The sequence below is a fragment of the Pediculus humanus genome, genomic scaffold (assembly GCF_000006295.1).
Source record: "Pediculus humanus corporis 1103172107869 genomic scaffold, whole genome shotgun sequence".
NCBI classification, from domain to species: Eukaryota; Metazoa; Arthropoda; class Insecta; order Psocodea; family Pediculidae; genus Pediculus; species Pediculus humanus.
In genome coordinates this window covers 27,614-40,659 of record NW_002987447.1, presented here as the reverse complement: position 1 = coordinate 40,659, position 13,046 = coordinate 27,614, and the positions used below count along the sequence as shown (strand labels likewise).

Here is a 13,046-nt window from a genome sequence, read left to right as displayed (position 1 = left end):
TTTTTTTTTTTTTTTCTGAAAATAATAAAACTTATTTTTAATTTATTTCCCATAATAAATCTTCACTGAGATTAATTTTATTTTCAGGAGTTTGATTTTTATTATTTAAAAATCTCAATGTTTCATCTTCGTAATCGATTCCAGCAGCACAAGCCAATAAAGATAAAACATTTTTCTCTTCTCCAGCACCGAAAACATATCCATTAGCTTTGTCTGCTTGTTTTTGAACTCTTAATAAATTTTTTTTATCCTTCACGTTCAAAGGAATAAAAGACACTAAACTATAGTCTTCAATTAAAGATATTATCGCTTCATTTAATTTATTGTATCTAAAAAAAAAAATATTAATTCTAAAATCTTTTGAGAATTTATAAATGTACAAGTCAAATTAAATATACATACTTTTTTGTAAAGGGATCTTCATTCATAGATTCTAAAAAATAATTCATATTTAATACTTCTGTGTAAAAATCTATACCAAACTGAAGTTTATCACTATATTTTTGAGCCAAATCAATTTTTGAGAGAACATTTATTTGTGGCATTTCTAATTGTAACATTGCTGATAAAGCCATTAATATAGTCGCTATAAATTTACCTGAAAAAAATTTTTTTTTGTGTTTGATAAAAAACACAGATTTAATAAAAAATAAAAAAATTTTTTAAATAGGTAAAGGACAATACCTGCACTACTGCAATAATGTGAATCAATGAGCTGAACTACACAAAGATGCATCCCTAATTTTTTTTGCAAATGATTTAATATATTTTTAATGGATTGATGATGTGTATATAATTCAACCTAAAAATATAATTTAATATTAATTACTTTATAAGTGTATAAAATTGTTTTACTAAATTATTTTAATAATAATAATAATTATTTTCGCTATTATACAATGTTTGATTTTTTAAATAAAGTAAAAAATATTTAAATTGTCTTACTTGACCAGGACAATCAAATAAAAAATAATGATTGGGATACAAAGATATTTTTTGATCCAACCAATTTAAATTTTTTTCTAAAAATTCCATGCAGTATATAAGTGCACCATTTGGACCCAATTTTAAATTTTCCATTACATCCTCAAGTGTTATTAATTCAAATAGATCTATTGTTCCATCACCCTTTTCCAGATTATTCGCTGGATCTGAAATAATCGTTATAATTAATTTTTTGTGATACATTAATAAGTAACACATTTTCTGAAAAATTTATTACCTATATTAACAACAATAACTTTTCTATCCAATTCTTTTAACAATTTTTTCATTTCATAACAATATGTGGTTTTACCACTACCAGGTGGTCCTATGACAATTTGACCAAACATATATTTTGACATTTTAACTTGAATTATTATTAAAAACTAGCTATTATTAAAAATTAAAATTATCTTTTAAAACTTTAGCAATAGTTTTTAATGTAGATACTGAATGATTTTTTAAGCAAATGCTAAATAAAACTGGCTTGGATATATTTAATTGTTCTGCTAGGTACCTAGCCACTAAATGATACTCTTGACTATCTAATCCGATAAGTGTTTTAACTTCATATATACTGTCGACACCATTTAAATTTTTTGCTGCTCCTTTAGTGACTAATATCAAAGATCCAATTTTTTGAAACTGGGTAAGTATTAGAAAATTCTTGTCACTAAATAAAAATAAGAAACTTTGAAATTATTTAAATAAAAAAAAAACAAGTATTTTAACAAAATTATTTAAAATATTAGTTTTTTTTTTTTAATAACAATAAACAAACCCGTATTCACAAAGTGCAAGATCAGTATCAATTCCTTCTATATTTGCCCTTAAGGTTTTTATTTTAGATTTGTCATCTCCAAATATCTCTAAATTTTCATAGTTAGAATTTAGTATATCAGGTACATCATCCATTACATATAATTTAGTAAAAACAATCAAATTCTGCACGGTGTAAAAATGTAAATTTATTTTTCATTAGAAAACACTTATTTATAAATTATTAATGCACACTGCAATACTACGCATGCCGTGAGAAATAATAAAATTATTATGAATAGAAATAATTTACTTTATTGTTGGCCACCCTGCCGACGCCAAATTGTAACGGTCATTTTTAGAAAAAATGGATTTTAGAGATTTGTATAAAACTAGGAGAACTTTAAAATTAGCTGAATCTTTGGCTAAAAGAAGTCAAAATGTAATTACCGATCGCCAAGAAAAACAGAGAGAATTATTTTGGAAAAAAAGAGTTGAGTCTAGTAAAACACCGGAATTTAAGCCTATGGGTATGTCCTCTTAGTATCAATAAGAAAACTATATGATTACTAAAGTTGTTTTGTTAAGTATTTTATTTACACTTTGTTTTAGTTGTTTTTCAAATATTTTAATTGAAAAATTTTATTTTGAAATTGTTTACTTTTAAAATAAATTAGTTTTCTTACTAATAATGCATTAATAAATTACTTAAATAGTCATTTTAATTATTTTCCTTATAATAAATTTCTTTTAATAGTATACTTGTTTTTCAGTCTGTAATATGTCTAAGTATCAACTACATATTTATTACATATTTGTAATATTGTTATTAAACGCTTTTCCACTAATTTTATAAGGGCTTAAATTTAGTAAATCTTACAATATTTAAATCAAAACAATAATAATTTTATTTTTTAGAAGTCAAACAAAAAACAAGAGCAGAGATGCTTAAAAAATGGAAAGCAGAAAAATTATTAAGGTTGGAAGAGGCTAAGAAAAAAGCTAAACCTGTTTTTAAAGTAGGAGTTATTCAAAGAACTGCTACCGGTTCTCCATTGGTTGGAAATAGTAATTGGAATGTTAAAAAGAAGCTTGTAACAGATAGTGCAATATCTAAGAGTGGTAAAGAAAATGTTGATGGAATTATGACTAGAAGCAAATCAAGAGCAATAGCACAACAAACTGACAAAAGTGATCAAAAAAGCAAATTGAATCCTAAAAATAAAAACGCATTGCCTTTGCCGAATAAATTTTGCAAAATAGATAAAGGCAAAATTAAACCATTGGATTCTTATAAATTTAAGTTGCCTAAATCAGTATCAGAATTACCAGCAAGTAAAAGCTTAACATATCCTAATTCTCCTAAAATTACTAAAAGTAAAAAACTTATGAAGGGAAGCAAAGGCAAGTCGGAAAATAATGATAATGATGAAATGAATTTAAAAGAAACATCTTTTACATTATCGAATTCTGAAAATGCAAACCATGTAAATTCTGACAAAACAGAAAATGAGAGTATTCAACCAGTGTGTTACAGTCCATTTACAAAAAAAAATACTAGAATTTCTTTAAAACAGACAGAAACAAAAGAAGATAATGATTTTCAAAATAAAATTCTTTCTTTCAGGTATTTTGTAGATTTAGTATCAGTATTGTATTGTACAATGTGATTCTTTATTTTTAATCTATTTAAGCAACATATAACACTTATTTTCAGGACCTTTTTAGAGCAAGAAACAAAAAGATTGCTTGATTTATGTAAAGAATGGGAAAATTATTGTGTTGATAATAATGAAATTCCCATCGAAATAAAAGATGAAATTGATTCTATTAAAGGAAAGACCAATTTGTTAACATCAGATAAATTCAAGCAGTTCAAGGGATTAATTGAAAAATGTGAATCAAAAGATCCATTTGTTAAAATAGATGATCTTCAAGGGTTTCAAGATTGGGTATCAATTGAAGTTGAAAAAATAAATAGTGATTTTGAAAAATTGAAACTCCTAAAAAGTAACAATTGGAATGTGCAGGAAACAGAAATAACAGATATTAACAAAAATAAAAAGAAAGTTAAGAACAAGACTGTAAAAAAACCAATTGGTAAATCTAATATTCGTGCTCATATTGATGGTAAGAAAATTTTTAGTATATCTTTGTATTTTGCATATTTAGATTTTATGTACTCATACATATATCCACAAATAACATAAAAATAATTTAGTTATTATTATTTTAGTTAAAATAGTAAAAATACTGTCAAAGTTTTTATGCATGAATTTTGAAATGAGGTTTTTAAAAAAACTTCTCAATAAATTTCCCCTAAATTTTTTTTCAGCCATGAAGAAAAAATTAAATAATGAAAAAATAAGCGACAATAATACTGGAATTATACAAGGCTCAGAAAATTCTGTAGACTTAATTACAAATGATGTAATAAAACAGAGTCCACTCATTTCTAATCTTAAAAGTGGAAAAAAATCTTCTTCCAAACGTGATAATAATAAACACAATGAAGAATTTTTTAAAATGACTCCAACTATTGGAACAAAATTTCCCATATTAATGGTATTAACATAATTAATGGTAACTAAAGTTAAAATATTACTGAAAATTTATAAAAATTTTATCAAATTTTTAGGATAAACCTTTTTCTGATGAAGAAAATAAAAATATTGGAAATACACAGTGCACTCCAAAAATTAATCAATCAGCGAAAAAGAATTCCAAAAGTGTAAAATCGAATAAGAAAACTTTGATAAAATCAGAAAATAAAAATAAAGGATTGAATGAAAAATATTTTAAACCCTCACCAAATGTAAGGAAATTATTATTACTTAATCTTTAAAAAAATTCGTTCGAATAACCTTAATTTTTTTGACATTTCAGGTTGAAGATAGCCCAATTCGTCTTGTGCTTGGAGATTTGAAACAAAATGTAACAGTTTCCAAGTTTGTAACTTATTCAAACAATTCTCAAAATTTTATCAATTAAGACTTATAAATTTGTTTTTTTTTTTTTTTTGAATGTCATGTGTATGTATACTAATATATATTTACATTTAAAAAGTATTAAAAGTGTAATGAAAGCAATTTTAAGAAAATAACAATAATGGTTATAAAATAAAAAAAAATTTTTAACAACGTAGAAAACTATTTCCATTGTAAAAAAAAAAAAGAAAATTTACTAATAAATAATTCTCTTATAGTATTTATCAATAAGTGCAAAATAATTATAATTTTCTTTTTATAATTAAATTGAAATTTATTTTCATTTATCCTTAAATAACCGTAAAAGCATCTTAGAGTAATTTTTTAAATAAGTTACGATAGAGAAGAAGGTAAAAGTATTCTAACGTAAAATTTATGAACCTCTATGGTCATTTGAACAGCTGTTTAATTTCACTATGTTAGTTAAGTAAAGGCTGAAAAATTTTTTTTTTGTAAAATAATAGTAAAGAAATTTAAAAAAAAAAAAAAAAAACATCACGATGATGTCTGGAATAATATTAAAATCTTGGAAAGTAATAACCTAAAATTTTTTTTATTATAATAATAAATTTTTTAAAATTTATTTTATAATTTTAGCCGTTCATATTAATTTTAGACAGTTAAGCAACATATACCATTAATTAAATTTAGAAAAGGAGGCCCATTCGTTGGTAATATTTAAATTTTAACTTACCTTACATTTTTTAAGTTTTAATGCGTAAAACTTGAAATAAAATTGAAAACTTTTTTTTCACAATAAGAAAAAGCAGCTTCCAGTTCAGGTTCAGGTGCTGATATAGGTAAAACTTCTAAAACCATGACATCCTCAGTTAAAGCTCATCAGTTACCACTTATTGAAGATTGGGAGCTTCCTGTTCAATATAGAAGATCTTTATTAGATGACAAAGAAATTGATGCTATAAATGTAAGTTTTAATATAATAATATAAAAATTGCAATCGAAGCATTTGAATATATATTCGATTATTTTCGTTTTACAGAGTGGAGGAGCTTATTAGTTAATCTCTCGTAGTAAGTTTTTTTTAAATAAAATTGTATAATAAGATATTCATGTTAATGAATATCACTGTAAAATTATTGACAAATAGTACTTTTTAATTTAATAAAATAAAAATTATCAAATAAATTTAGTTGGCTTAATAAAATTTATTTTAATTAATAAATTATATAATTTATTATGCATTTAATAAAAAATTAAATTTGGTAAATAAAAAATTTTAAAAAAAATATTTTAAATTTTATTTTTTTTTTTACATTATATATCTCCTTTCTATTTTCCTATCTTAACTTGCTTAAAAATAAGTTTAATGTTATTATTAATAATTTATCATACATCCTAATATTTAAATTTTGAAATTGCATTAGTTTAAAAACTTTCAATAATTATTTATTTATTAAAATCATAAAATTTTTGTTAAAGGTTAATTATCGAGTAATGCTTTCGAAACTATGAAAAATGCAATAAGGATTTTAAGTGAAATTATTACAAATTTATTTTAAATTTACATTCATTCGATTCTTCGAAGAAATGAATAAATTTTAATTGAGTTTGTCACAATTTTTTTAAAAAAAAGGGTTTCAGATAAAGTTGCAATATAAGTTGTGAAAAAAAAAAAAAAGTTTAATAAAAATTTATGAATGTATGAATTAATATGAATGTATTAATTTTTTTATAAAACTTTAAGAAATAAAACTGCATGTAATTATCTTTTATTTCTAAATATATATAAAAATTTTATAATAATAATAAAAAGTTTAAATATGAATATTAGAGTAAATAACATTTTTATAGTTTTTTTTTTAATGTAATATTTTTAGTGGTTTGTGAGCAATTTTTCTATTTTATAAATGTATATTTCACTTTTTTATAGTACACTCTATCAATCACTAAATTTAATTGTCATGTTTGTGTTCAGTATTAGTTTTTTATCAAATTTGTATACATTATTGAAATTTTTTTGAGAATTTAAAGTTCTTCTAATGCACTAAGGGAAGTATTTAAAAATGGTCTTAAATGAATCTAAAATAAAATTTTTGGAAAGTAAATAATAATTTATAGTTTTAAAATAAAGAAACCAAAAAAAAAAAAAAAACTTACCTGCAAATGTAAATTAATTTCATCAGTTCTACTTAAATAGGGAAAATTTCCTCCAGACTTTAAATGAGCAAGTTTTGCTTGAGGATAAAAATTATACATAACTTCTCTATGTTTCGGAGATAAAGCATAATCATCGAAAACATCTGATATTGTAATTTGTAATCCATTTAATTTATTAATATCTACAGTACTTGGAGTGGAATTTATTGTCAGTCTTGAGGCAAGATCTTGCTGTGAGAGACTCTCTAGCTAAAATGTAATAATTTTTTTTTTATTAAAACAAAAAAATAATTTAAAAAATTTCTTCAAGAATTTTTGCACAATGCTTCTTTCAATAATATTTTGCTAATTATTAATATTTCTAACCTTTTCTACCATAAAATCAACAGAGTCTGCAATTTCTTTGTCCATTAGCTTATTTGAAAAATTTCCCATCACCATTTTCTTTAGCAACATTGAAGGGATAATCCGAAAACTGTGAATAATTATAAACTTAAGCTAAATTGTTACTGATAATTTTTTAAACAAAAATTAATATTTTATATTATTACTTATTACTCAAGTTTGTAAGAACTTTTGTATTTCCTTTAATTATTATAATAACAGATTAGATAAAAAAATTTTAAATAATAAATTAATCTTTAAAGCTGTTTAATCTTATTTTAGTTCTTAAAATTAATTTATGTATAGTAAAAAACTCACATGTTTACAGAATCTCCATAATTAAAAAAAGATGTGTTCACGTATGTATTACATAAAATTAAAGAAGCCACCCTAGGACAGTGATATGTATGTTCGGCATATTTTTGGGCTAAAAAACCACCTGTTTAATTTTATAGTTATTAAATACTTATGAGTATTAAATGTAAAAATTGTATGAAAAATGACAAAAATGAACCTAATGATGCCCCAAAAATATGAACTTTAACTAAACCAAGATGATCCATTAATTTTTTAAAGCCTTCGCACCAATCTTTGACAGTCCAATAAGGTGGATGTTCTGCAGATATAACTCTGTATCCTTTGGCACTAAGAGACATTAATTGTTTGTAAAATACATCTGCAGTTCCACTGACTGGAGGTAAACAAACAAGCGGTGTCTTAACTGTTTTAGGTCCTGCATCATAAATTTTCCATCCCTGTTGACATCAAAAATACAAATTTTAATAAAAATAAAAAGTAAATAATTGATAAATAAATATTCATAAATTTTTAAGTGTAGGCTTATAATAAAATAATAATTAATAATTTTTTTTTTAAATTAAAACTTATAACTTACTTTGGATGAATGAGAATCAACTACTATTTTTTTTAATGGAATGACACTTCTAAAACTAAGATATTCTTCAGATTGAGATAAATCACTTAAAGAATTCATTTTTTTAAGGATTAGTACTTTTCAATATTATCATTTTGCCTATATAGGCGTTAAAACAGTATTTAAAAACCTTAAATATATCACTACTTGACTTAAATTTACTGTTAACTAATGACACGTTGAACTAATTTTTAGAACAAATTTGAAAAATGTTCGCGATTTTAGTTTACTTTATTACTTTTTAATAATTTTTTTTTTTTTTTTTATAATTAAAAAATTATACGACTAAATGAAGAGAATTAATTATTAATATTTTACTATGAATTTAAAAGTTATTTTATTTCACTATATTTTTTTACTTCTTTTTCGACATTTACAATGTGTAAAAACGGATGAACAGAGTGAAAGTAATTTCACAGTTGTGAAAAATTGGCCGTTTTATTCTGATTTTGGCCAGATATCAGGAGTCGGCATTGACAGTTACGATAATATTTATGTCTTTCATAGAGCAAGCCGGCAATGGGACTCGAATACATTTTCTGTCAACAACACTTTTTTAGGCCAAGGTCCAATCACAAAAGAAACAATTGTCGTTCTTGAACCTAAATCAGGTTCTCTATTAGGCAAAACTGGAAAAAATCGGTATGTTTTATCAATAAGATATTTTTCAAACAAAAATACAAAGAAGATGCACAATATTGTCTTTAATATTTTAGTTTTTTCTTACCCCATGGTTTAACAGTCGATCATGAAGATAATGTGTGGGTGACAGATGTTGCCCTACACCAAGTTTTTAAATTTTCACCTTTTAAATTGAAATCAAAAGATAATATTGATTTGGGACAGCCTCTTCTTACTTTGGGTGTTCCTCTGACACCAGGAAGTGATGAAAAACATTTTTGCAAACCAACCGATATCGCTGTGGACAGAAAAACAAATGATTTTTATGTAAGCGATGGATATTGTAATTCAAGAATAATTAAATTCGATAAAAATGGAAAACTATTATTAATAATTGGACGATCAACAATAGGTAATAAAACTATTTAACTAAATAATTATGTAATGAAATCAATATTTTGAATGAATTTTACTGTAAAACCATTCAAATAGGTAATAGCATGTAAGTAATTTTATAGTAATCAATATGTCGATCAGTATTTTAAATGTTACCATTTTTTTTTTACAGGGGATTTTAGCAAAAATATGTACATGCTAAATTTGCCTCATGCACTTGCTATGTCACAAACTGAACAATTATTATATGTAGCAGATAGGGAAAATTTTAGAACTTTATCATACAGCTTTCTAACTGGAAAATTCAATCGTACTTATCAAGAAAATTTTAATGACAGAGTTTTTAGTATTACCTACGCTTCTGGGAACAATTACAATAGCAGTGGTACCTTTTTTTTAAATTATATGTTTTCGAATTTAAAACATATACTATTTTTCTACTGGCTGATAGTACCTATTGTATTTCAGATGGTATTCTTTTTGCCTTAATTAACCAACAAAGTTACTCGAGAATCTCTGTTTATGATACAAAAAGTGGGAAGAAAATAAATTTTAAAATGGATCAAATTCTTACGAATCCTCACGATTTAGCCGTTAGTATAAACGGTCGTTATTGTTACGTTGTAGAATTGAATCCCTTTAAAATATGGAAGCTCGAAATAAGTAATTGTCGTTACGTAAACAGTTACACAAATGTAACGATATATATATATATATTGTATTATATACTTTTAACGTTTTAGATTTCGCAGCAGAACAATTTCATGAAAAAAATATTTTAAATCAGAGTAAAGTGTCAATTCAAGAAACCAATAATAATGATAATAATAAATCAGCGGAAAAATTACTCTCAAAAACTAAAACCGAACAAATTGAAAACGGTAACACATTTTATGCGATTGGTCTTGTTATTATAATAATTTCCGTGGGCCTTATATTATTTACATATCATTATTACAAAACAAAAGGTACGTTTATATAAAAAAAAAAAAAAATAACGATAATAATTCTACATTCCAATGAAATAAATAATTTTTTTTTTTTTTGATTTCCAGCTGGAAATAAACGGTATGGATTTAAAAGACTTATGGTTGAAAATGATGACGAAGATACGTACAGCGATGTCGAAAATTAAAATAAAATATATCACCAACGTCTTTATTAAATTTTAATTTTTATATCACGTATTAATAACTTTAATTATTTTTTTAAACATTATGTATGTATATATTTGTATTTAACGATGTAAAAATTTAATCAATCACAATTATTTAAAAAAACTATGTAAATAAAATTTTTTAATTTTATAGTTTTTAATGAAAATATAAAATAAAGAAATTCAATTGACATTTAATTATTAATTTATAAAAAGGCCTTAGTACTCCTTTGGACATTATCAAAAAAAAAAAAAAAATATAAAAAATAATTAAAAATTAAATAATTTAAAGAATATAATTTAGTTATCGGAAAATTTCAATTCATATCGATATTAATTTTTGTTAAAATACTCTCTCTCTCTCTCTCTCTCTTGAAGATTTTACCAAATATAATATGTGAAAAATAATAATTAAAGACAAATGGTCAGTTGATAACAAGATGAAGTCGTTCCCTCTCCCTTTTTATAACAAGTGGAACTGGTACTAACAACTACTAACTCGGATTTCTTGTGGTCAGTGATATGCTGGCCGGAGTTTGAAATACAAGTTTTTTTGGTGTTTTTTTAAAATATTTTTTTGACTTAGTTTTGTTTTGTTTTTTTTTTAAATTAATAATTAAATCAATCAATCTATTAAAATGCAGTACGTGAAAGATTTTAAACAAACAATAATATTACTTATGTAAAAAAAAAAAAAAAACTGACAAGTTATTAAAAAAAAAAAAAAAAGGTACAATTAGGAGTAGCTGTTAACGGTAATACGGGTAAGTTGTTTACTAATTGATGTGTTGACGATGTCGAGTGCATCGTCCTCTTAATTCAGCATCTTCACAAGATGATGTACCTTATTTGTTTTATTATTATTATTATTATTATTATTATTATTTCAAATCGCAACATATACAAAGAATTAACGGAAATAATAAATTATTAATTAAAATAATTTTCCCAATCACAATCAACGATACATGATATTAAATTTTTTTTAAAAAAGGGTGCAAAAATTTAATTAAATAAATAAATTTTTTTTTTATTTATATAATTGAATAAATTATTTTTGAAACAATAATAATAATAATAATATAATTAATATTTAACTTTCTCCATGAGATAACGTGTAAACACATCAGTCGAAATTTTATTATAAATTTATTTTTTATTAAAATATATATTTATACAGTTAATGTTAACACAGTTTATTTTTTTAAATTATTATTATTATTATTTTAAATAAATAAATAAATTTATTTATTTTCTTAAAATTACATAAAAATTTATTACGTACGTACTGAAATGTCATTACCAAGGTAAGATTTATTTATTTAAAAAAGAAAGAAAACAATTAAAATTTATTCTTACACATTTTTTTTAACGGTTTTTTTTTGCTTTTAAAAATATAAATAAATTTAATTAATAATAATAATAATAAATTTTATACGGATACGGATATTAATAATAATAATAATAATTTATTAATTAGTGGTGTTAGTAAATAATACGACCGAGAAATCTTTATTAGAAAAAAAAAAATAAAAAAATAAAATAAAATTATAAATTTATTGTTTTAAAATTTATTAAAGAAAATAATAATAATAATAATAATAATAATAATAATAATAATAATAATAATAATAATTTTGTTTAATTAAATAATTAAAAAAAAAAAAAAATTTGATGCGTTTAATTATAAACTAACGACACGTAAAATTTTCTATTTATTAAAATGATTTTTTAACGGTTTTTTTTTTTTTTTAAATGATTATTTATTATTTCCTTAATAATTTCTAATCTGGACCATTTTTTTTTTAATAATATATTTTATTTATTTATTATTATTATTATTATTATTATTAATTGAAATTATGCCTTTTTTTAATTTAAAAAAAAAAAAAATTTAATTATTTTATATTAGTTAGTATTTTTTTTGTCTGCATTTTTCATTTTATAAATTATTTTCTTTTTTTTTTTTTTTTTTTTAAATTATTAAATTGAATTTAAATATTAATATAATATTATTTTTTGATTAAGGTTTAATAAGCAAGGTTTAATTAAGGTTTTATATTTTGTTTAAAAAAGGTATTAATTTAATCAAAAAACATTTTTAAAAAAAAATTTATATGCAAAAACAATTTTACCCAAAACTTGCGGCCATTTTTTTATTCCTCGTGATTCATTTAAATAATTTATTGATAATAATAATATTTTCGAAAACGTTTAAAATAATTATTATTAATAAAAATTATTGTGAGATTTTAATAAATTAATTTCTACTCAAAAAAAATAAATAAATAAATAAAAATAAAAAATAGTTTAGAATAGAAAAATTTTCTTTTGGATTTTAAACGTAATAAATACGTTAAAAATTTCACATTTCAAAAAATTAATTTTCCATTTCGTCGTGTGAAATATTTATTTACGTAATTAAATTAAAATTAAATTACAATTAAATTGTGTCACAAATCAAAAAATTTAACAAAAAAAAAAATAAAAATAAAATTCTCAATAAATTATAATCAACTTTTAGACAGAAAAAAAGGCAATAATTCTATACAATAAGTTCTAAGATAATTTTTAAAATAATAATAATAATAATAACTCAAAATAAAAATATACCACGTATACATATATATATATATATATATATATATATATATATATATATATATATATATATATATATATATATATATATATATATATATATCAA

General features: G+C 22.2%; 4 protein-coding genes across 4 annotated transcripts; 2 read left to right on the top strand and 2 right to left on the bottom strand.

The window, feature by feature from the left end:
- Nucleotides 1-37: 37 nt before the first annotated feature.
- Nucleotides 38-1,346, bottom strand: Phum_PHUM387380 (uncharacterized protein; the record flags this gene model as incomplete). The annotated part of the gene is made up of 5 exons (XM_002428447.1): nucleotides 38-329; nucleotides 403-598; nucleotides 685-802; nucleotides 946-1,151; nucleotides 1,223-1,346. The coding sequence occupies 5 exons, from the start codon at nucleotides 1,344-1,346 to the stop codon at nucleotides 38-40; spliced, it is 936 nt and encodes a 311-aa protein (XP_002428492.1).
- A 764-nt stretch (nucleotides 1,347-2,110) lies between these two features.
- Nucleotides 2,111-5,748, top strand: Phum_PHUM387370 (hepatoma up-regulated protein, putative; the record flags this gene model as incomplete). The annotated part of the gene is made up of 9 exons (XM_002428446.1): nucleotides 2,111-2,273; nucleotides 2,665-3,370; nucleotides 3,461-3,873; nucleotides 4,079-4,308; nucleotides 4,430-4,558; nucleotides 4,630-4,677; nucleotides 5,347-5,401; nucleotides 5,492-5,655; nucleotides 5,731-5,748. The coding sequence occupies 9 exons, from the start codon at nucleotides 2,111-2,113 to the stop codon at nucleotides 5,746-5,748; spliced, it is 1,926 nt and encodes a 641-aa protein (XP_002428491.1).
- Nucleotides 5,749-6,716: 968 nt separating this feature from the next.
- On the bottom strand, nucleotides 6,717-8,226 carry Phum_PHUM387360 (Maspardin, putative; the record flags this gene model as incomplete). The annotated part of the gene is made up of 6 exons (XM_002428445.1): nucleotides 6,717-6,770; nucleotides 6,849-7,097; nucleotides 7,215-7,323; nucleotides 7,551-7,671; nucleotides 7,747-7,987; nucleotides 8,128-8,226. 6 exons carry the CDS (start codon nucleotides 8,224-8,226, stop codon nucleotides 6,717-6,719), a joined length of 873 nt encoding a protein of 290 aa, XP_002428490.1.
- Nucleotides 8,227-8,485: 259 nt separating this feature from the next.
- Nucleotides 8,486-10,318, top strand: Phum_PHUM387350 (peptidyl-glycine alpha-amidating monooxygenase, putative; the record flags this gene model as incomplete). Its single annotated transcript, XM_002428444.1, has 6 exons — nucleotides 8,486-8,808; nucleotides 8,883-9,199; nucleotides 9,356-9,568; nucleotides 9,652-9,846; nucleotides 9,927-10,064; nucleotides 10,239-10,318. The coding sequence occupies 6 exons, from the start codon at nucleotides 8,486-8,488 to the stop codon at nucleotides 10,316-10,318; spliced, it is 1,266 nt and encodes a 421-aa protein (XP_002428489.1).
- Between the last annotated feature and the right edge of the window lie 2,728 nt (nucleotides 10,319-13,046).